Source organism: Miniopterus schreibersii (assembly GCF_964146895.1).
Source record: "Miniopterus schreibersii genome assembly, chromosome: 7".
NCBI lineage: Eukaryota > Metazoa > Chordata > Mammalia > Chiroptera > Miniopteridae > Miniopterus > Miniopterus schreibersii.
The window spans coordinates 6,287,449-6,311,425 of record NC_138108.1 but is presented as its reverse complement, the minus strand read 5'-3'; the positions used below and the strand labels follow the sequence as shown (position 1 = coordinate 6,311,425).

At 46.1% G+C, this 23,977-nt stretch overlaps 1 protein-coding gene across 3 annotated transcripts in view; it reads left to right on the top strand.

Moving 5' to 3' along the window:
• Positions 1-1,236: 1,236 nt before the first annotated feature.
• The window catches only part of DAW1 (dynein assembly factor with WD repeats 1), a 39,888-nt gene continuing 17,147 nt past the window's right edge, over positions 1,237-23,977 (top strand). For all 3 annotated transcript variants that reach the window (XR_013999215.1, XM_081143221.1, XM_081143220.1), the window contains exons 1-9: positions 1,237-1,299; positions 7,117-7,189; positions 10,570-10,714; positions 12,076-12,134; positions 14,135-14,257; positions 17,613-17,712; positions 20,661-20,768; positions 22,471-22,577; positions 23,643-23,745. Coding sequence is in view for 2 of the 3 variants with exons in the window: in XM_081143221.1 (XP_080999347.1) it covers positions 1,260-1,299; positions 7,117-7,189; positions 10,570-10,714; positions 12,076-12,134; positions 14,135-14,257; positions 17,613-17,712; positions 20,661-20,768; positions 22,471-22,577; positions 23,643-23,745 (858 nt within the window). In the remaining variant the exon portion in view is untranslated. The remainder of the gene's footprint in view (positions 1,300-7,116; positions 7,190-10,569; positions 10,715-12,075; positions 12,135-14,134; positions 14,258-17,612; positions 17,713-20,660; positions 20,769-22,470; positions 22,578-23,642; positions 23,746-23,977) is intronic.

The window sequence follows — 23,977 nt, the reverse complement described above, 5'->3', positions numbered from 1 at the left end:
AAAGGCCTTTGTTTCCCAGCCCCGGGCAGGCCCGTCGTCTGGAGTCATTCACTAGAGTTTTAAAGAGTCGCACTTGTTTTTACAGTTGCTTGCTGCGCTTCGTCAAAAATTAATATGACATTTCAATTTACAGCATTTACAACAGCTTTCTTTTAAGTTACATTCTAAAACGTGAAAACAAGTGAGTGAGTCAGCTTGGAGAAGCTGTAGATGTGGGGCCGTGGGGGTGACCAGGAGATAACACAGGAATTGCTTCGGGCGGGGGAATTCCCACCCAGGAACTCCGAGGCCACATTCCTTAGGGACAACCCTGCCTGGCCACGGCCTTCCTGATGGAAGCCGCGGGTGGCAGGCAGGGGACAGCTGCGGGCAGGAGAGAGAACCGGCCCGGAGGAGGCCGGGCAGCCTTAACGGGGTGCCCGGGCCGTCCCCCCCCTTCTCCAGCTCGCGCGCGTCCCCGTCCTGAGACGCGCTGGTAGCAGGCGCTGCGCGGCTCGCAGCTTCCTTAAGGCCCCGTGAGGGCGTGACGCGCGGAGGGTCCAGGGCACCGGGCCAGCAAACGGAGGCTGTCACACCGAGGCCACTGCCCTTCCGTGGACACGGCAGGGCCTGAGGAGGCGCGGGGGCTGGAAAGCACTCGGGGACTCCCTCCCGTCCCCGCCTCCTGGAACCCCGCGGGCTGCGGGGCGCACAGCCCGGGCGGGGCCCAAGCCCGCGCGCGGTCCCCGGGCGCGCGCCTGCCCTTAGGAGGTCGCCCTTGCTAAGCACAGGAGGGGACCTGGCCGCGGGTGCCCAGAAATGCAGATTAAGGTGGCACTACGCGGGTGGGTGGGTGGGCTTGGGGTCCGAGCCGCATCCTGGGGCCCCCGCGCGCCCCCCAGGACCGAGAAGAGGGTGCAGGCGACGGTGGGGGCAGGTGGCGCTCCCCGCAGGCGCCGCAGCCGTCGGGGCTCCAAGTCCGCCCCGGCCACCCCAGACCCAAGCAGCTCCCGGCGCCCTGGGGCTCCAAGCTCCCCACCCCCACCCCCACCCCACCCCCACTCCACCCCACCCTACTCCACCCCCACCCCCACCCCACCCCACTCCACCCCCACCCGCACCCCACCCCCACCCCACCCGCACCCCACCCGCACCCCACCCGCACCCCACCCCCACCCCCCAGCCGGCCAGGCACCCGCGCATGCGCCCCAGCGCCCCGCTACTGTTTGGCCGTTTCCATGGCTACGCATCCGCTCCCAGTGGGGTCCGGGACCGAGAAAATGAAGCTCAAGAGCCTCCTGCTCCGTTATTACCCGCCAGGTAGGGGCGGGACGCGCTCCGCCCTCGCGGGACCCGGCTCCCGCACCCGCACTCACACCCGGCACGCGTGTGCGGTGAGGAGGGTGCGGGCACCCGGAGGGCGCCGCCGCAGAGCAAGGGGATCCCAGGGGGACGGGAAGCGGGGCGCTGCTGGACTCTGTTCCTCAAAACTTTTAAAAAGCCTCGTGGGAAGTCTTTAGGCTTTTAAGCTGCTGAGCTCGTCTCCGCTGAGTTGGGGGGCGCGGAGGCAGAGCCGGGATGGGTGGTGCCCGGGCCTTTGCGTTCTGCCCCGACAAGCGCCACCCTGGGCTTATTTTAAACACATCAGAGCGGGCAAGTCAGGGCGTGCCGAGAATGGAAAGAACCGTGTCTCACCTTAGTGACAGTTTTCCAGCCCGCGCGTGCCCACCGATGGCTCGTTCACGGAGGGCCCGCGGCAGGTGCCCTGCGCCCCCGCCCAGCCTTCCAGCGGGTCTCAGGCCGCTTCCAGTGCGCCACGGCCCTTATGCAATAGCGCCCAGAACACTATGGTGTCCCTCGGATGTACTTGTCTAGGTCTCTTGTTCCCTAGGTGAGGCCAGGGTCGCCTTTACAGAACATTTGAAGTCCCCTGGTCACCCAGCTTGTGAGGGTCAGAGAGAGGAGCAGAACTCCTGGCTTCTAATTCAGAACTGACTTTAAGAAAAATGTTAAGTAAAAAGTCTGAAAAACTCGCCACAAGGCTGTAGATGACCCCATATGCTCGCCCAGTGTTAAGGTCAGGTCTTCCGGCAAGAGTGGGCCTGCACAGCGACTTTGTCCAGTGTGAAGTCAACATTTGTGGTAGAGACGCTGGCTTTCTCCCGCCTAGAATTCCAATCAAAATGCCGGGAGAAGGCCCTAGACATGAGGGGGAGTCTATGGGAAATTTTAAGTTAAGATGAATGGCTTGTTTTCCCTAAGCATTCCACAACCTTACGTTGGCTGTGCTTGCGCTAGTCTGGGGCTGGTTCCCATAAATAGAATGATAAATGAATGTCTTGCTTTTATTTCTTTGCTGTGGCATGTAGGTCACGGATGTGAGCTCTGGGATCGTAACTACTCTCAGCATGAAAAAATGTAGCAACTTGGGAAGTTTGTTTTGATCTGTCGAGCTGTCAGATGGTGATGATGGTGCCCATCTCCCAGGTCTGCTGGCCCTTCCCAGCTGCTCCCCCATTTATCTCCCTCCCTTCAGAGAACGTTGTCTCCAATTTCTCTTCTCCCTTCGGTCTTGAACATACTCCTATCATGCGTTCAGCCCCATCGCTCCACTGCAACTGCCTTTTTCACAATCCCCAATGACCTCCAACATGCCCGAATCCCTGGCCTTATCTTGGTCCATGTCTTTTTTGACCTCACAGCAGAATTTGGCCCATTTGCTCATCCTGTCGTCCTTTGGCTTCCAGGACACGCTACTTTATCTCCTGCCTCATTGTCAGTCCTTCTCGGTCCATCTTGTTGACTTCTCTTTTTTCCTGATCTTAAGGTTGGAGTATCCCAGAGCTCCGTCTTGGATTTCTCTTGTGTCTACTCATTGGCTACATGATCTCATCTATTCTCAAAGCTTGAAAACCATCCTGAGTAGTCCTGAGTACCTATCTGCCTGCCTGATTCTTCATTGAGATGTCCAATGTGCATCGTACATGGGCCTCTTCTGGTCGTCTTTACCTAAATCAGTGGCAGCTCCATTTCTCCATATTTGGTCCAGTAACAAACCCTGCCAGCTCACCTTCCAAGTACATATAGCCATTCACGGCTTCACGATGGGATACATTCTGAGAAATGTGTCCTTAGGCCAATTCGTCGCTGTGTGAACATCACAGAGTGCACTTTCACAAACCTGGATGGCCTAGCCTACTGTACCCTGAGGCTGTATGGGATAGCCTATTGCTCCCAGGCTACAGCCTTCCTAACATCTTACTATACACAACACAAGTTTAAATCAAGCTCAGGAGGAAATGATGCCGTCAAGAAACGCCGTAAACACAGATGTATGAAGCTGCTGCTGGCATAACACAGCATGCTGTTTAGAGTACATTCTAAAGTAACAATAAATAATACAGTCAATACATAAGCCAGTAACAGTCACTTATTACCATTATCAAGTATTATGCACTGTGCATACTTGTGCATGCTACACTTTCATAGCACCAGCATCACCACAAACACTGCCACAATGCTACAATGGCTATGACGTCAGTAGGCAATAGGAACTTTTCAGCTCCACTGTAATCCTATGGGACCACCATCGTATATGTGGTCTGTTGATTACTGAAACATTATTACGCGGCACACGACTGGACAGAATTGGGCAACTTCTCCCCACCACCATGGCTGACATTCCCTCTATTGCTAGAGTCTCTTCTCTTGCCCCGCTTTGGTCTGTTTTGAACACAGCAGCGGAGTGACTCTATTAGAACCGGAATCCGATCATGTCACTCTTTGGCCCTCTGATGGCTTTTCATTTCTCCTGAAGTAAAAGGGCCACGATCTCTGAGGCTCTGATCTCCAAGGCCCTTTGGGATCGTCCCCCGCCTTTGCCCCCCCGAATTCACCCTGCTTCTGGATCCAGCGGCACTACTTTCGTTGGATGGGCCTGTTGTGCCCCCACTCAGCATCTCTGTAGTTGCTGTTATTTTATTACTTATTTATTTAGCCTAGAATCAGCTTTCCCTGGACATTGCACAGCCAGCTTTCTCATCCTTTTTTTTTTTTTAGCTCTTTCCTCAAAAGTCAGTAGTTAGTAAAGCCTCCCTTTCTAGAATTTCCAACTTCTCAAGATATTTCCTAGCCCATTTCCCTGTTCATCTTGCCTTAGCATTATCTCAATTCAACATCATTTTACTTAGTTATCCTGTCTCACCAACTAGAATCAAAGCTTCGTGAGGGCAGAGACTGTGCCTATTGCCATTTATCTCTCTAGCCCCTGGAATAGAGCCTGGTGCATAAATAGGCACCTACATGTTTGTTGAATGAATGAGTGAATGAGTTTAACGAGATGCTGTGTGTTCAGTAGCATGCCCAGAACTCTGCCTGAACTGTGAGTGGGTTGGGTAGGTGGTCTCCCGGGTCTGCTCCAGCTCTGAGAGTCCAGAGTTCTAACAGCAAGCTCAGATTCAAGTGAGGCTTTGACTCGTGCTTGCAACTATTGCCTTAATGATTATCTTCTGATATCTCTTAGCATGCTAGACACTTAAATTTCTGAATTCCAATCCTTGGTGAGCCATGTGTTATCTGCAAACTTCCGAGCTACTGCTGAATAGCAGGTGGGTGGCGCAATGGCATTATCGACTGGGGAAAAATCGCTCCCCACTGAGTCACCCCCAAGCTCCCTGCATCCCTTTGGTTTACAGAGCAATTTCGTTTCTCCTCCTAATCTCTCATTTCAGCCCTCCCACTTTCCTTTGAATAATGCATAAGCCGGGAGCATTGTCCTGCTGGCATCCACTGAATGATCCCTCTCCCTACTTAAATTCCTGATGATTAGAGACACGGAGCAGTGACATGACTAATCAAACACGGGGCATTTTCTTCTTATCTCGGTCACATTCGTTAATTCATGACCGCTTCGCTTCGCCAAGAGTAGGTGTCCAATGCGTGCTTTCCAGCTGACTCAGTTATCCCAGCCTTTGTCTTTCCTTATCGTGTACAAGTCCCTTTTTTTATGGCCAGGAGAAGGTGTTTAATAAACATTAATTAAACTGATGAATGTGCTGAGCACTTTAAAGGTTTCTGGTGACTGGATGTGACCTGGGTTAGGGACAGTCACATCTCAGGAAGCTTAGCCTCTTAGTACACTGCAGGATTTCGCTAAGTGTTTCAGGAATTATACCGATTGAATAATAATTCACAACTGAGGGAAAGGTCAGGGATATTCGGGTGCTCTGGGGAACTCCAGGCATCCAGGAGCATCTTTATCTGCTCTCTGATGGCATCTTTGCTCCCCGAGTCACAGCCCCTCGCTCCTGTGGAGCTTAGCGATCACGGAAGGGGGACCATGCAGCCTGATGTTTGGCACAGCGGAAAAGCCAATGCGCATGTTTTAGATCCTGCTCTTAATTTTGGAGATTCACTTTTTTCTGCTTTAGTATGAATTTCACATCATACTTAAAAAACCAATTACAAACACTAAATTAAAAATATATTCCCTTGTTTAGACCATTTTATATTTCATTTTAATGTTAAAATTTCTAATCAGCCTAGAATATATTTTTATACATCCTGTGGTAGAATTATAGTTTTATTAATTTTTTTCAAAATCCAGCTGATTATTAAACCATTACTTATTGAATAATCCATTCTTTCCCCATTAATTTGAAATACTACCTTCACTTTATTTTTAAAATAAAGGGACTTCTCATATAAAGGTGATTCTATTACACTGATCTGATTTTGCATCAGAACCACACTTCGTTGCTATATAGTTTGTTATGACATTGGGTAAATTTTCAAATTTCAAAATATAAAATCATTACAATTACTTTAATTCCATAGATTAATTTGACATCTGTTATATCAAACTGTGGTCCAGGGCAGTGATTCTCAAATTGTAGGGGCCCTTGAACCTCTTCAAAGTGGGGGCCTCAAGGTCAAATCTTTTTTCACAATAACAATAAGACACCATTTGTTTTCTCCCCTGTATTGACATTTGCACTAATGGTGCAAAAGCAGTAGCGGGTGAAACTGCTGGTCCCTTAGTACAAATCCAGGCAGCGGCCGCCAACCCTGACAGTGGTCCTTGCGTTGCTCATTGGCGCACGTGTTGTGGTTCCTGCAGCGGCTCAGGTTTCTGAGGCCTGGTCTGCTGTGTTTTTCTGGCGCTGCTAAGGCTTCTCCCTGCCCAATTCCTGCTGGTGCCACCCGCAGGGCCAGAAGGTTTATCCCGTATGCCTGTTCTCACTGGTGACCTTCTGGGGGTGGGGGACAAACCCCGGGCCTGGTTATGCCGCTGCTTGAAAGGCAGAGACATTGCTTTGGTGCCTGGGTGTAGAGTGGCATCCGGGGCATCCTAGGACTTCACTGCTGCCCCTTTTGGAGGGGAATGAGGCTGCCCACCAGTGGCCTGGTTGTGAAGTGGGCTCTGGAAGACCCTGGGACCTCCTGACGTTGCTATATCGGACCAGATGGCCCCCTCCCTGGGCCCAGCAGAGGAGCAGGTGTTGAGAAAGTCTGGGGCTCTGTTGCTGTCTGCTGCAGGCCGGCCCAGCTTTGCGGTGGGAACTGGGACAGCCCAGGGCTTTCCCTGGTAGATGGACTCCTGCAGGAGCCCCAGCTGTGGAGTGGGGGTTAGGGACCCCCATTTGTTCTTCGTTTGGCTTCCCTTCTCTTGGACTTTGGGCCATAGCAAGCACGCCTTGTTGTGGTGGTTGTATGGTTTCTGTTGGTCTTTGGTTTTCGTTGTCTATGCCTTTTGGTGGCTCCAGGGTGCAAGTCCTTTTGGTCCGTCCCCAGTTTCGGGGTACAGGGAGATAAAAAAGGGAAATCCAGGGAATCCACCACATTGCCACTCCTCAAGTCTTGAGGCCTCTCTGCCCAGTCCACTTTCTTCTCTATGCAGCTCTCAATTACTTTACCTTTGCCCGATGAATAACTTTAACGGTATATAGTTGTATTTAGAGGAAGGACCAGGGACAAGTGAGTTTACATGATCTTGTTGTAGAATTAGACATCACTGCATACGTTTTGAAAAATTCAAGAAATTGAGAAATAAAAATGAAACAAATTGTCAAAGTAGGTTGACTTTTGATCTCAGTTGCCATCATAAATGTTTTTTAACGTGTTTGTTTATTTTTACAGGAATTATGTTGGAATATGAGAAGAATGGAGTGTTGAAGACCAAGTCTATAGATTTGCTGGATCTCAGTCCCAGGTAAGCCAGCTATACAATGCGACATGCATTTCATATCCAGTTTTTGCTTGGGAAGCCATGACATAGGGTGACGTATGGATGAGCTGCACAAGCTCAGACACACGTTGCTTTATTAGTGTTCTGTGGTGTGTGATTTCCTGTTTGTTTCGATGAGTTCTACTTGAGTGTCTTGTTGAATGAAGAGGCTGCGGAAAATGGATCATTAGTCTGCCCTTTCCCCCCTACACAGACCTTTTTAAATAGAAGTAAACCTTTCAGTTTAGGATAGTTTTAGAAAAGTTGTGAAGAGGAAGTCTCCACGTACCCCATCCTCAGTGTACCCTATTCCTATCATCTTAGATTATGATGGTACATTTGTCATAATTAATGAACCAGTGTTGATACAGTATTATTAACTAAAGAGTATATTTTACTCAATTTTCCTTGGTTTTTGCTAAATCTCTTTTTCTTTTCCAAGGTCCCCTCCAGGAGACCATGTGACATTTAGTCGTCCTCTCTCCTTAGGCTCCTCACAGCTGGGAGGGTTTCTTGAATTTGCCTTATTTTTGAAGCCCTTGACATTTTTGAGCAGTGCTGGTCCTGAAATTTTAAGAACATTCTTGAGCCTGTTGTTTTCTGAGCAGATAAACATCTCATAGGGCCGCCTGCCCACGATCTTGCGCTGTAATTGCCATGGGGCAGAGTTGGGAGGAATGAATTTTTGTTTCTGATGTTCGTGAGCCCAGAGGAAATCCCCCTGTGAGACGACAGTGCCAAGAATTCCTTCCCTGTAGGAAACCTTATGCAAAGCTCCACTTCAAGAGATAGAGTCGGAACAGGGATCATAGCCGTGGGAGCCCCCGTTCAGATAAGGTGAAGAAGATATTCTGAATGGGACAAAAACCAGGACAGAACTACTGCAGTCTGTTTTCGAGTAGTGCCCCAGAGAAATGAGTGACTTCCCCCCGCCACTGCCCTTTTGCTTCGACTTGGTTTTGGGAGGGCAACAGAGCCTGTCAGCAAAGGGACTTACTTCTCACTTAACCGAAATTCAACAGTCCATGAGCTGCCGTCTAGTTTAACAATAAACCCAGACAGCCCCTGGCCGGTGAGAGCAGCTGCGGGGCCTGGAGTCTGTCTTAGGGTGGGACCGGGTGCGGCTCGGATGCGATGCTTACGGCGGAGTCCAAGTCCTGTTTCAGGTGCCTGGCACAGAGGAGGTACTCAGAAGGTGGTTTTTGTTTCGTTGTGTTTTTTTTAAATCAAAGAGTAGATGGCAGCAAAGATAATGTCATTGAATTTCATCTATTTTCAGGGAAGACAAGGCCGCAGATGAAGGCGAGCTTTTTTGCTATTTTGGTGAAGGGATCATGTTTACTGATGTGTGTGGTGATGCCAGCAGGCAGAAAGCTCTGCTGTTAGACATTAATTTTTCGGTCAGTAATGATGTATTTGCACAGTCTTCATGTAAAGCTCTAGGTTAGAGTCTACGAGAGGCTACAAAGGTACTAGTCATTACCCCCACCTCAGTGTCTAGTTTGAGAAACAACTTGTACAACACAGACGCACATCATGGGAGTGGTGAAGACAAAGTGAGAGCGGAGCTTCCAGGTGGAAATTGAGAAATATGCAGATTTACGTTTAAAGAGTGTAGCTCTTGAGGATGCTGTAGCCATTGATAGAGTTAATAAATGTCTCAGTGGTTTTTTTTGTTTTTTTTTTCTAAAGCATGGGTCTTATTTCTAGGTCTGCCTGAGAATCTGGAAGTATTCTGCCCATAAAGATACTTGAGTTATGTATGACACACTGGAGTTAATATACTGGAAAGTAGCAATTAGAACAGGACCTCAGGGCCAGGATGTGCTGATTAAATGCCTGGTTAATTTAGATCTTGCTAGGAAATCTGTATTGATTCGTACCATTTGTTGGGAACTCTCCCAAAAGGTGTTATTATGACTAATTCTCATGAAAGTATAATTTTTTCGATAACCGACTGTCTCGGAATTTATCAAAGGCATCATCATAAACGGTCTCGGGTTTATTTCCGTTCCACATACTCACTGCTACCCTGATAGATTGTACTTCTCGAGAGCTGGGGTGTCTCTTTTGCAGTCCCAGCACCTCACCCACAGAGGTTACTCAGTACCTGTGCGTGGAGTGAGGAGTGTGCTAGCTCAGTGCCTTGCACGGACCGGAGCTCAGGAACTGTTTGCTCAGGAGGAGCAAAACTCAGCAGTGTGAGTTTCTGGGAAGCAGGTGCTGAGACAGGTAGGGGGGTAAAAGGTTCCTGGGCAGCGACACCTGTGACAGGCCAGGGGCTCAGGCAGGGTCAGGCAGGAGGAGCCATGGACCAAGATGATGCGGATTTGACAACAGCCTCTGACAGCCCACAGGGGAGCTCCGGAGTAGAGCTTGCTCTGGTCACCGGGGTTTCTCATGCACCAAAAATGGCCTGGCTCTTGCACTGTCCCTTTGCTCAGCCATGGGCTGAGGCCAGCCCCGAGCTCAGATGCCCAGCTGGGCCCTGACACTGCTGCAGCTGGAGGCTGTCCGCTACTCGTCACCCCCTCGCAGCTGGGCCACATGGCCTTTCTTGAAGGATGGGCCCTGGACAGGGAATCGTTTACTCATGTTTTGCAAAACTACCTCATTTTAGATGCTTTGTGGTTTAGAGTCATTAATATTTGTCTTGATCTAATATTATTCTGGACCAGCAAAATTTACGAGAATTGCTATAGATTATTTGAGTACCAGGGAAAGCCATGAATCTGTCGTTTTCAGACCAGCTCTCTTTCAGGGAAATCATATTCTAGCTAATAAGAAATATTCATAAAAATCATCACTATCCCATGAATGTTTATTTTTGGTCAGGTACTTTCTCTTCCACCCCCCAAATATTTAAAACTTAACCTTTCTGAACCTCAATTCGTTTTATTTTATTACAAAGATAGTTATGATAAAAGCATTAAATTCAAGGGTTCTCCCAGGGTTAAATGAGAAAGCCTGTATCAAGTGGGAAGTATAGTAGTACCAGAAACATCCAATATATGTTCATTTAAAGGAAAAAAAGGGAAAAAAGAAAAGAGAGAGAGGAAGGTCATGTTCAGACCAGTATGCCCTTGGCCCTCTTTAGGTAAGCAAGTCGGAATCTTTGCACCCCAACCCCTGTGGGAGAAGTCTCTGGAAAGGAAAATGCGTCCTGGAGAACCCAAGCTGTTTCCATCCCTGCCACGTGCTCTCTGTTTATTTGCATGATTTACCCCCAGAAATCTCTTGGTACAGAGGACGGTGTTCTGGACATTTCATAAACGCTATGCTTCGTAAAACAGTGCAACTCTTCGTGTGCCGAATGCACATGCCACTTTTGCACAGGAGAAGTGACTTTCTCTTTGTTATCTTAGCACTGACGTCAATGCCCTAGTGGAAGAGATACAGAGAGCAGAGCCTCTGATCACAGCTTCACGGTCAGACCAAGTGAAACTTTTAATTCAGAGACTGCAAGACAAACTCATACAGCACAGCGACCACGTATTCGATCTTTTCAAGGTAATGGGTGCTTTAAAAATACCAGGTAGAGCTGCAGTGATATACTGCTCATGTGAGGTCAAATGCAGATCCTGTCTTTCCTTCCCCTCAGTGCCTCACACGCGCTTGCTAAGGCTAAGTCCCAATGAATATTTGTTGAACGAAGTTCAAACATTATTTCTTGAGGTTTAATAAAGATTTGTAGTAACTATAGCTGTTCTTTATAATGATACATTTAAAGGGTAACCATTAAGGCAAGGCAGCTTTCAGTTATTGAATAATTAAAATTATTTTTCCAGTTAATGTTAAGAGGCGGTGTTTCACGGTATATCAGTATTTCAGACTTTCATGTGAACCAAACGGTACTTCAGTAGATTATTTACTGATATGGCTTCCATAACAATTTTAATGCCGCATAAATATGCTTATTTTTCTTTATAGTTTTTGATTATTAAATTAAAAAGATAACAAATGAATAACTTTTTATTAACAATATTTAATAGTTTCTTCTAGAATAGCTTCATGTTACATTGATTTAATTATGCATGGTTTAAATCTAATTATAATAAATTATGGTTGTCGTTTACATTCTCAGTATATTCTGTCTGATACAAATGATTAAGGCCATCTTTTGTATCCATCCCTTCAGTTTACTGAGAGATGAGGAGATTCTTATACTATTTCTTTGTCCAGCAGGTGGCACTATTTAACTTCAAATACGAGCTCTACACCAAGCGTGACCTTGTAATTTACCCTTGAAAGGGGACATCTTTTGACAGTGAAAGAAAACACCATTAATAGTAGTTACGCTCCCGAAATAGACGTAACTGAGTCTGCCCCAGCCTAGTCTATCACGCTGTCCATAAACAGACTGCCCAATTTATGCATATTTATCCACTAAGCATGGAGCATCCACTATGTGCTAGATAATGTAGGGGCTGAAAGATAAATAAAATAAGACATATCCTGACTCTAAAAAAGCTTTAGGATTCAAAAGGTAATAATACATTGTAAACGTATTTAGTGTATTTCCTCTATACATATGCACAAAACCATGTGTACCAGGTTAAAAGAAAGCATCATAAGTTAGTGCTATGTGAGATCTTATTTAATAGCAATAACTTCTCTTAAAGGCAAATTGATGGGACGCACAGACCCAGTTCGGTTATGTTTTTGTCATTGTTTGTAGCTACCAAATGTATTACTGGTCATAATAATAGAAGGTGCAATATATTTTTTCTCATTTGTTCAGATGTTGGATATTGCCCATTTATTACATATAATTAAGACAAACTTGGATATTTTTATTGGTTTGAAATTATAATTAATGAATTAAACTTAACTTTATTTGAATTAAAAAGTGGTATTTTCTTTCATTGAAGGTTCTCAGAGCACACATACTGCCACTGACTAATGTCGCACTTAATAAATCGGGCTCTTGGTAAGGTTCTCTATTTTTTTTAAAAATTAATTTTATTAGGTTTCATTTTTTTAGAGCAGTTTTAGATTGACAGCAAAATTGAGCAGAAGGTAAAGATATTTCTTATGTATCTCCTGTCCACATGCACCCGCAGCTTCCCCCGCTGTCTACATCCCCAGAAGAGTCGTACATTTGTTACAGTTGATGAACCTAGAGCGACACATGACTACCACTCAAAGTTCACAGTTTTCACTGGGGTTCACGCTTGACCTTGAGCATTCTATGGGCTGACAGATGTGTAATGACATATACCCGCCACTGCGGTATCACGCGGAGCAGTTTCACTGCCCTGAGACTCCTCTATGCCCTGCCTATTTATTTCCATTTCTATTTTTATTTTACATATATATATGTATACATATATAAATTTATAGTTTTTAATATTCAAGGGGTAAACACTTTAAAAGTAAAAATTGTGTATATTTAAGGCGTACAACATGATTTGATATACTTATAGCTACTGAAATAATTGCTAGTCGGGCTAATTAGCATATCCTCTCACAGTTACCTTTTTCCTGTGTGAAGAAAGCATCTGAAATCGATTCCTGTAGCATATTTTTCGTAATCAATACGGTATCATTAACTGTAGTCATCACTGAGCCTATGCTGCCACAACTGGCAGATTTCCTCTCTCGTGGTTGAATAATATCCCATTATAGACATCACATTTTCTTCACCATTCACCCCTCGACCAACACATTGTTTCCACACCTGAGCTACTGTAAACAAGCTGCAGAGAGCATGGGAGTGCAGATACCTGGGGCACCCCAATCGCATTCCCTTGGATACATACACCCATCCGCAGGCAGAACTGCTGGACCACATGGCTGTTCTAGTTTTAATTTTTGGGGGGAACCACCATACTGTCTCCCATAATGACTATAGTGGTTTACATCCTGGGAGAGAATGCCCGGCGGGGAATCTAAGACCTGCCTCGGCTACCTTCCTGCTTGGTTGAGCTTAGGCATCGGAATCTGTTTCCACCTTTTATCGTTACCCCTTGACATGCAGACCCACTTTTCAATTTTGTGCTTTTTTTCTGTGTTGGAGAAATATAGTCCCTAATGGAATATTTAAGAAATAACTAAGATGCTATTATTTCACTTAAAAATATTAGAGGTCGATATACTACCTGTCTCCGTAGTAGAATAGTCATGTTAAGGAATCGTTCAGTATTAAACAGATATTTATTGAACACTTACTAGTGTGACAGTCATGTTCCAGGTCCTGGGGATGACGGTGGTGAACCAGGATGGTGGGTAGAAGGACTAGCATGCCCTTCAGAGCATGGGCTGATGAGGGTGCCCTTAAAGCCCCAGGGGGGCCAGGGCTGCTGGCCTCCTGGACAGGCACAGAAGGTTGAGTTTTTCTGCAGATTGCTAGAAGGCCATTTGGGGAAGATTTAGAAAAGTAACTCCAATTTTGGTGAGAAAAATCAATTTGTAAGGACCGTTTGTGAGGCAAGACCCATTAGAAGATGGTTCTATGTGTTTTGGCAAGAGATGGAGGCCGAATGGCCACAGCAGGCATGTACTCGGGGGCTGGGGTAACGGGATTTACTCACAGATTGTGTGTGGGACGCGGGAGGAAGAGAGGAACCAAGGATGATACCAAGAATTCAGGGGCTGACCAACTGGAAGGAAGAATGATGCTATTTATCGAGTTTCCAAAAGTGTTAGTGATTATCATTATTTAATATCATTATTTTTATTATAAGACTGATTCTTGGCAGGAACACGCTTTATTTTATTTAGTGACTCCTTTTTGGTTTGGGGATAAAATTGGAAAGTTCCTAAGGCAAAAGATTTAGATTCTGCTCCCAATTTAACTGTTTGTTCTGCATGCACAATTTCTACGGCAACAAGCATGACAAAGGGGGTTACGACGGTCTTGCAGGTAAAAAGAGGTCTTACGAACACGCTGCTGTTCTCCCCTGTGATTAACCGGTGTTCCCGTGTCAGCTTTATCACAGGAAGCTACGACCGAACCTGCAAAGTCTGGGACACGGCGTCTGGGGCGGAGCTCCTCACCCTGGACGGCCACAGGAACGTGGTGTACGCCATCGCATTCAACAACCCCTACGGGTAGGACACGTCCGCCCGTCCCTCAGGCCCTGCAGCCCACTGGGCCGCTTCCCCACCCCTCCGTCCGTCTGTCCGGGGAGGGAAGGAGGGAGGCAGGGAGCGAAAGGTTACCGCTGGCCTGATGGATGCTTGGAAAGCCTTCGAAACACCGCTCCCAGTGCGTAAGGGCGTTTGGGGACTGGCGTTGCTGTCCTCAGCGATGTGTGTGAAGTTCAAGTCCCCTGCCCGGGATCACACAACAGTCAAGAGGAGGGCAGGAGCCCGAGCTCGAGGAGGGCTGGCTTTGCCCTGGGGGGTGTCTGCCGGGCAGCCCCCCCTGGTGTTTGCAGCACTGGCTGATGCTTCTGGGGCAGGGGGCCTAGACGCTGGTACAGTGGTTTACTTTGAAGTTCGTTGAGAGTCTGAGCAGGTAGAAGAAGTTGCGTGTGGTAGCCTGCTAGTAAGTAACAGCACCAAACGCCGTAGAAGCGTTTTGAGACCGGTCTGCAGTTCCTGGGGTCAGCACACTGCCGGCGTTCCCCGTCTCTGCTGGGCCTGCCGCTGGTACCCAGGCCCCCGAGCGCTTGGCCTCGCCCCCGCGGGCTAGGTCCCAAGCGCACCGAGAGTCCGTGGTCTTGGTCCGTGAGCCTGCTTATGTTGGTTGCGTTTTCAGTTGTAATGATCTCATTTAATTAAATTTTGCTTATAACTGATGAAATATGAGTGTGAAAATGAAGCTGTTGTTTTCTGTGAAGACCTAGAAAAGGTGACTAATTTGAAAAAACTTAACTAAATATTTGAAAAAAACTGTAGATGAGATCAATGTAAAAATTGGAAAACACATTGTAAAAAATTGAAAAAAATCTGTGCTGAGATTGTTCTGCAAGTATTTTTAAGTCTAAGTTCTCATTCCATTTTTTAATTTTTTATTTTTATTTTTTTTATTTTTAAAAAAATATATCCTTATTGATTTCAGAGAGAGGAAAGGAGAGGGAGAGAGAGAGAGAGAGATAGAAACATCAATGATGAGAGAGTCATTGATCGAGCCCGCAACCTGGGCATGTGCCCTGACCGGGAATCGAACCCCGATCGCCTGGATCCTAGGTTGATGCTCAACCGCTGAACCACGCCCCGCTGGGCCTCATTCCATTTTTTTAAAATTGGAAATTTTGGAGGTTGGATATGGTTTATCCAAGGCAGATAATGAACTGGATGATTAGCTGACTGGTAAGTAAAGTAAAGGCCTTTGTCTCTTATCAAAAGATTGACAAACGAATGTGTATCTGTACATATTTAAGTAAAAATTTAGACATGTATCTTTTTTTTCCCCAGGATTGCCTGCTTTGACTGAATTTTCCCATTAACCAAACTATGGCCCTTTATTATAGCACTAAGATGACTAGAGCGAAAGTCAGTGGTTTAAAAGCTGAGAGAAGGCCATTGTGATTCCTCCCTGGTAGAGTCTTTGAGGGCGACCTGAGGGTAACACAGGAGCATGAAAAGTGGAAGCTAGAAGGAGCGGCGAGGACACCCTGGCCGAGGGTCTTGGGCAGCTCAGGGTTTTGGGCAGGGCCTTGCCGGGCATGCTCAGCGGCCCGCTCCCCAGTGAGCATCTCACGCTGAGGAGCAGACGTGGGTGAGGTAGGAGCTTGCTGTGCAGCTTGGACGCTGTTCTGGAGGCCTGAGCTGCTATGAAAGGTTTGTGCCCTTTCAGAGGGTTGCTCTGGCAGAAGGAAGGGATCAGAGGGCGTGGGGTTTGGAGAAATGGGGGGAAAACAGGAGGCAAGGAGATTAGCTGGGAAGCAGATAAAATGACACATTCATGAGACGATGGAAGCTCGGTCCAGAATAGTGGCAGAGGCAATACAAGGTATTTTATAAAAATTTGCTGCACTAGAGTAAGAATTTTATACCACGGATATGATAAGCTTGACATCTAGTTGGCTAATGTAATAGTTTCTAGACATGCTAATTGTGATGGCACAATCAGACGTCATCGGTACATTAAAATGATTAAACATGCCAATTAAACTACAGAAAATTTAACTTTGATGTACGCATTTTTAAATCGTAGGGTATGATAATTTTTATAATACCTTATTACACCAGCCTGTGGGAGGGAAGGATTTTATTAAAATTATAAATGACACTGTTTTACTTATAGTGTAATTCACACTTTCAATTGCAATGTTATTTAAAGGCTTTTGAAAGTGTATTTTCTATCACACGCTATCCTTTCATAGTCTACTTAACAGAAGTGATATTTGGGGATGTCTGTCCGAGAACAGAGTGTTTGTTTGAGGATGGAGAGGGGAGAAGCCCTCCCCAATTCTGTTGGATTCTAGCAAGAGTCCCTGGTGAAAAGCCACTTGCCCACCTCCTAGTTAGCCTAGTCTCACATCCCCTGTGGGCTGGACCAGTGCTTCTCACTGCACTTTGGGGTGTTGGGGTTTCAGCAAAATGGGTTCAAGACAGTTGACTAAGAGAGTAAGGGGGTGTTTATGTGTTTGTGTGTGTGTGTGTGTAGGAGCATGTGTGTGAGAGAGAGAGAGAGAGATGAACTTCAACCAGCTTAGTGTCGATCTGTTTCATATATGAGGTCAGGAGTAAGCTTTGATTGAATCAAGTAATTTAAAAAGCATCGGAATTAGTAATGTCTTTGCTAACGTGGTGCCCTGTGGGTGTAGGAACAGAACGTGCTAGAACGGAAACCGGTCAAGAGCCAACAGCAGCTGGAGGCCTTTGGGTGTTGACCGGAGGCAGCCCCGCTGCGCTGGGCACATGGGAAGCCTCTCGCTTGAAAGGGACTGAGGTCCTGGTGCCGTCTCCTCTCTGACTGTCGCTCTCGTTGAAAGTCCCTGCAACTGGAACTGCAGGGGCATCACTTCCCGGAGACGCTCGCTGTCTCACTCCTTGAAACCTTACCTAGACATACGGTGAACCGGGTTTATATTTTACCATGGTTCTTTCAAATCCAGTGCTGTCCCCTTTGGGAGACCTGCTAACAGAATGTTTCTATGTTTATACAACTTATTATACGTTACTAATTTTCATTTGTTATTTGTTAGTAATTTTCTGAAGTAAACCTTCTGCCGGATTCATTGTACTAATTTAAAAAGCATTTTTAATCCCAAAGATATACCTTTGATGCAAAATATTTAAAATTAAACATACAAACTAATGCCATTAAAAAAATGAGGCCTTTATTTTGTTACCCAGGAAGCAAATATAAGATTGCTTCTTGCTTTAAAAGGGAAGTAAATTCCCGAGCAGACAGAGATGCCTGTCCTAATGTCTTTCCTTAATTCAGTGTGTCGCATACTACGGTTGAACCGGATTTCAAAATCCACATCTTTTTTTTTTTTTTTAATCTTAGTGACAAAATTGCCACGGGGTCCTTCGATAAGACTTGCAAACTGTGGAGTGTAGAAACGGGAAAGTGCTACCACACCTTTAGGGGGCATACAGCAGAAATAGTGAGTACATTTATTTTCTTATTGTTTTATGTGGCGGTTCTTTTGTTGTGTTTTATCTTTTCCTTTCTTTTCTATATATATCATGTAAAATATTTAGGCTGATTATTTGCTGGATACCATTGGAACTCAAAATTTGCATAGGCTTCATTTTTTTTAGAGCAGTTTTAGGTTCCTAGCAAAACGGAGAGGAAGGTAGAGAGATTCCTCATATTCTCCCTGCCCCCTTCCCACCCCACCCCCACGCGAAGAGCCTGTCCCATTATCAGCATCTTGCGCAGGAACCTGCATTTCTTACAAACGACGAATCTGCACTGGCATATCATTGCTGTCTCTTTTTAGGATTCCATTATAAAACTGGGGGCTCTATTTTTATAATTAACTTTAAAATTCTATCCAGTATTTTTATTCTCTATATATGGTGGTGTTGACATAATTTACAAACCACTCTGGTTTTAGTATCTTGCAGACACCTGCATTGACTAAGTAGACACCCAATATAGGAAGCAGAGGAGCACAGCAGCCAAACAGGCTTTTTCTCTTTCATTCCTATTTCCCTAAAGAACTGAGTTGGTGAGGGTGGATGAAGTTCTTATGATAAGTTTTAAAATAAGTTTCTATATCCTGTAAAATACTTAGGATCATTATTTTCTGGATATCATTAGAACTCAAATTTGCATAAATAGTGTGATACTTTAAATAGCTTTCACTGTTGGGAGGCCGTTGCCCTCGGCCACTTCTGTGATACATCTTATGGCAATTAGTGAGATAATTGGCACCCTGAGGAGCAAGTGGTAGCATTTAAAAATAAACTGGGTGCTTATTTTAGGAGTAAAATGTATTTATGTTCATCCTTACAATTCATGGTCTGTTCATCCAACAGGAGCTCATATATGCTCAAGACACTGAGGATATTGCTGTACAAAATTATAACTGACCCTTTAATGGCATTCAGCATGCATGAAGCATGGTCCTAAGCCCTTCATGTATGTGTATATCAGCGAGGTTGTGCCTCATAACAACCCTAAGAGTGAGGTATTTCCCCATTTTGCAGTTGAGGTTACTGAGGCATAGAGAGTTTATGTACCTTGCCCAAAGTCATAAGAAAGACATAATCTTTATTATCATAATGTGGCCATGTCTCTGCACTCCCTTGGAATTTTGAAAAGGTTTTCTTTATATATAGTTCCTAGGAAGACATTTATGGTCAACACCAATCCAATACTTATTTAAGAAGTATTGACTGTGTGTGAACCCTGGCCTGTGTGCTTGGGGCACCAACTAGAATTGGACCTAGCTCTTGACCTTCAGGGATTTTGCAGTTTAGTAGAGGCGTCAATGACTAAGTTCAAAGACATAGTGTAGGTGTCTGAGCATCGAGGCCAGGGAGGGAGACATGGATGTGTGAGTCACTGGCATTCCAGTGGCTGTAGGAACCATCAGAGAATTGAAATTTCTCAAAGGAAAAGTAGAGCATGGCGAGAGGACTGATGGAAGCTTCAGAGGGTGAAGAAGAGAGACTGCCAAAGATATGAAAGAAGAGATAAGTGAGAGAAGAAAAGCAGAGAGCTGGCAAGAAGGAAGGAAACCTCGAGGCCCTCGGGAGGCTAAGGGGAGCGAGCGCTCACACCTCTCGGATTGGACACTAGCCGGAGTGGTTGAGTAGAGTTGAAGCGTGGGAGACGGGCTAACTATCTGAGTGATGGTGGATTATTTTTGCAAGGAAATTAGTGTGAAGGGAAAAGACGGTAGTTAAGGGGTACATAGGGTCAAGGGAAGAGTTGCTTTTATGTGGGAAAAGCCCGAGACTATTTAGGCCCCTGGGCGGGACCTAGTCTAGAGGAAAGGAAAGCTGATGGGCACCTGTCCCGGGAGTTCAGGGCCAAAGGCCGTGTCTTAAATGGGTAAAGGGGTCCCTTTGAGTCTGAGACTGAAGAAAAGGGAGGCTCAGCGAGGACAGTCCACCTGATAGGTGAGTTTTCCCGGGGAAGCAGTGCGAGGCCAGGCTATCAGCTAAGGGGGGGTGGGCACCCGAGTGGGGAAGAGCGGGCAGGGGGAGACTGCGTTGAGCTGGAGGCACGTTAGACAAGGTTAGGGAAAGGTGCCGAGGACGCCGCTGAGGACACGGCATGGGTGAGCCACAGCAGCAGCCTGTGACGCTTTCTACGCTGCTTTTGCTGAGCCATGAGGTAGGGGGGCAAATGAGTGGGTAAAATTCCAGCTTGATACAAGTCGTTAGGAGTTTCGTGGGCAGTGCAGCTGCAAGACAGGGACCAAGAGTGCTGAGGATGCTGGCGGGGTGGTGCTTCCAGGGAGCCGGGTGAATGGCCGATGATGGACCAGGAGCAAAGGGAGGGGTCTTGCTGGGGTGGAAGGTATCCTGGTTGGGGGGCAGTGTGGTAAGGAAGAGTGAAGCCGAAGCACTGGGAAACTGTAACCAGAGATTGGTGTATTGGTAGCGACCCTTCTAGAGAGATGGTGTCCAGGTCCAGGCTGTGGCCATGGGACTGACAATGAAAAGGAGCCCGGGGCAGGGTCCGGAGGTATTGGATGGGTGGCCCACACCAAGGCCATCTGGGACTTGGGATTGACACTGAGCAGGCAGCCAAAGCCCTCGGTGGGTGAAGGGATGTCGCTGAAAGAACTGAGGACAGCAACAGGGAGCCACGTAGCGTGCACCTGGGCAGCGGCGGGTCGGCTCTGGTCCGCCTGTGGTCTGGGGGGCGAAGGCAGCCGGGGCCCCCGCACGGGCTCAGCGCCGCCCTCTTGAGAGGGGGCTGTTCAGGATTCCACCTGTAGTTGCAGGCTACTCACGGTTGGTATGTTGCTGAGTGTTTGTACAAAGAGTTAGGCCGAGTCTGCTAAGGCAATGCATCTTGGAGCTTTGCTGTATAAAATTAAAAATTTTAAATGCTACATTGCTAAAATCTTTTTCATTTCCTATAATCCAGGTGTGTTTATCTTTCAACCCTCAAAGCACATTGGTGGCCACGGGAAGTATGGACACAGTGGCCAAGCTGTGGGACATTCAGAACGGAGAGGAAGTATCCACGTTAACCGTACGCTAACAATGTTAATAATACCTTCAAGCATTTTCCGTTTCCATCAGCCAATCCCAGGGGAGCCTATTGTTTGTATTTGTTTGTGTTTGTATTCTTATTTGTATTACAAAATTGGCTCTAAGTTATACAGTGATTTTTAGACAGGAGAGAGAGGGTGTTCCCGTTGGTTTTGCTGACTGTCCAAAAAGACGTGGCTGGACATGCTGGGGAAGAGAGATGAAGCCGGATTTATTTTGATTCGCTTCCACCTATAAGCCACGCCTATTACACCTTAAAAACCATGGTCATCTGTATGGCTAAAAGCAAAATAGGTGGAGGCTGGCACTTTTAGAAAGAGGCAGAACTGGGGATCCTGGCCAGAAAATTCCTCTACCCTCCAGCCTCTGTATTACAAAGTCTGAAATGACAAGAGGCAAGTGGCAGGAGGGAGCAGGCCAAAGGGCCCTCGCCGAGTGAATGCTGGTGGGGTGTCTCCACAGGGGCCCTTGTCTGTCACCACCACAAATCTAGCACCTTGCAGTGGTGACCTATTACCCTCCCCTCCCCTCCCCTCCCCTCCCCTCCCCTCCCCTCCCCTCCCCTCCCCTCCCCTCCCCTCCCCTCCCCTCCCCTCCCCTCCCCTCCCCTCCCCTCCCCTCCCAACTACCCAACAAAAATAGGACAGTTCTCTGTGGCAATCAGTAGGAACAACTGGATAGGAAATCTAGTTTTCTTTCTTACCTTTCAAATTATAAATGAGTTAAAAAAAATAGTATCTCTTTCCTAGGAGAGCTTTTCCTAAAAAAGTTAAAAAAAATGGACTTAGAGAAAAAAGCACTGTTTTTAACTATCACCCAGGGGCTTTCTCTCTTATCTCACAGGGCCTAGCATTATTAATAGAAGTGCTTTTCTTCTGGTCGTCACTCTTGTCATTTCTGCGTCTCTGCCTCTCCACTACCTCTGCCTCCAGACCAGTCGAAAGGCTGAGCCCTGCTCTGCACGCCTGTCTCCTGCCAGAGAATACGTGTGTTTTGTGTGTTCAGAATTTTAATGTTCAGCTACATTTAATTTTTGTCATTTGGAATGAACCAGAAATTTAATTTGCAAGTGAATTTTTGCATTGTTTTAAAAGGTAATTGTGTGAAGGAACTAAAATAATTGGGGACACAAGGGATCTTCTCCCAGTAGAACCTCCCAGCAGAACATACTGCAGAGAAATGCTTTTCTAGTTGTCTCAGTTTGAGTCATGGGCCCTAGACTGTCACCAGGTGAAAGTCAGGCCCAAGGCCAGATACTTATTAATCGGTTCATGTTAATTAGCATAAGAATTTCTTTTTTCAAAGTTATTGAGAACTTTTTTCATCACCCATAAAACATACAGCCCTCTGATGTCCCCAAACATATCCTCTCCCTTTAAAAAACAAACAAACAAACAGCCTTATTGAGTTGGAATGGACTTGAGGTAAGCGTATGTCCACTCAAATAAACCTACAAAATTGTGCAGTTGGCCCTGAAATCTGGCTTTCGAACATTTCCATCACCCCGAAAGGCACCTCATGCGCATTTGCACTCAGCCCCATTCCTACTCCAGCCCCACTGATGGGCCCCGCTCTGGGTACAGCTTCGCCTTTCCGGGCATTTTCTTCCAGGCGCAGATATTGTGCACGTGCAGCACTTGCTTTATGTGAAAGTGCACGTGAAGGTACCTGCTCTCTTTCAGGGACACTCAGCCGAAATCATCTCCTTGTCCTTCAACACCTCAGGAGACAGAATCATCACGGGGTCTTTCGATCACACGGCTGTGGTGTGGGACGTGGAGGCTGGAAGGTAGTCCATCTATTTATTTATTTAAAAATTTCTATTTATTGCTTTTTTTTTTTGAGAGGGAGAGAAGCATGGATCTGTTGTCCCAGTTACTTAAGCATTCATCTGTTGGTTCCTGCACGTGCCCTGGTTGAACCCACAACCCTGGCACACCCGGCAGCGCTCCAACCAGCTGAGCTACCCGGTCGGGGCTGGCGTTCTTCATTTTCAAGAACCTTTCAGTCTGGATCAGAACACAGATCTTTGTAATTTATTAGTTTCATCTGGAAGGTATTGACTGTGCTCTGGACTCCGTAAGAATGAGGCACAGTTATGTATTTCATTCATTCACAATAGTTCCGATCCACACACAAAAAATTACGTGATTTCTCAGAATTCTGAGCAAAGAACGCCAATTAGCAACATAAAAGGGGCATGTTAGCAATAGCCTGGTTATATAGCTACTGTTTATCCTCTGTGCTAGTAATCAAGTTTCCATGGCTTGTCATCACGGCGGGCATGGATATCCTGAGCAAATAAAACCACGGCTAATTTCCCAAATTTAATTTAGTCCGAGAACTTCAATTTCCTTCCTAATTATTTTTGGCTCTAGTTGCTAAGAAGTTAACGAAATTAGCCTATCTGTGTTGTAAAACTCCGCCCTTGGACTTGTCTGCGTTTTGTTAAGAGGGTTAATTATCAGGGGTACCGATCAGGATGTCGGCAACAAATGAGGGGGCAGGAGGGCCCTGCAGACACTCGCATGTTGTTTTTAAGTACTAGGGGTTCACTTATCTGCTGTGGGAATAATTCCAGAACTTCAATCTACCTTCCCTTTCTACCCCTGTCTCTCCAAAGTGTTACCTTCAGTGATGTTATTTTTGGGTGTTTAAAATTTAAGTATATTTCTGTTGAAATGAAATGAATAGTTGACTCTTTTTGAGCTACCGCGAAGCCAGCTTTGTTTTTGTCATCAAAGACATTATTTTGTAAAAACTAGAATTTATCCGCTGACACCATTGGGGTCGCCGTCACTCATCCTGCACGTACGCTGACCGAAGGCATCTTTGAATCCTTTCCGATTTGCAGGAAGGTGTGCACCCTAATTGGGCACTGCGCCGAGATCAGCAGTGCCTTGTTCAGCTGGGATTGCTCTATGATACTGACTGGCTCCATGGACAAAACCTGCATGGTGAGCTCACGAAATGCCTTTTTGCTGCAGCAGATATTCAGTGCGACATTATCAGATTTCAAAGATGCTGTAAAATTAAGATATTTATAAATAATAATTGGTCATTTTTTAATTTCAAGTTTTTGATCCCTCAAGTTGAAAGGAATTATGATGTAGTAAAATAATTTTAATTGATTTGAATATATTAAGAGATATTATTTTTAAAAGGTGCATTATTTTTGTTTAATGCCCC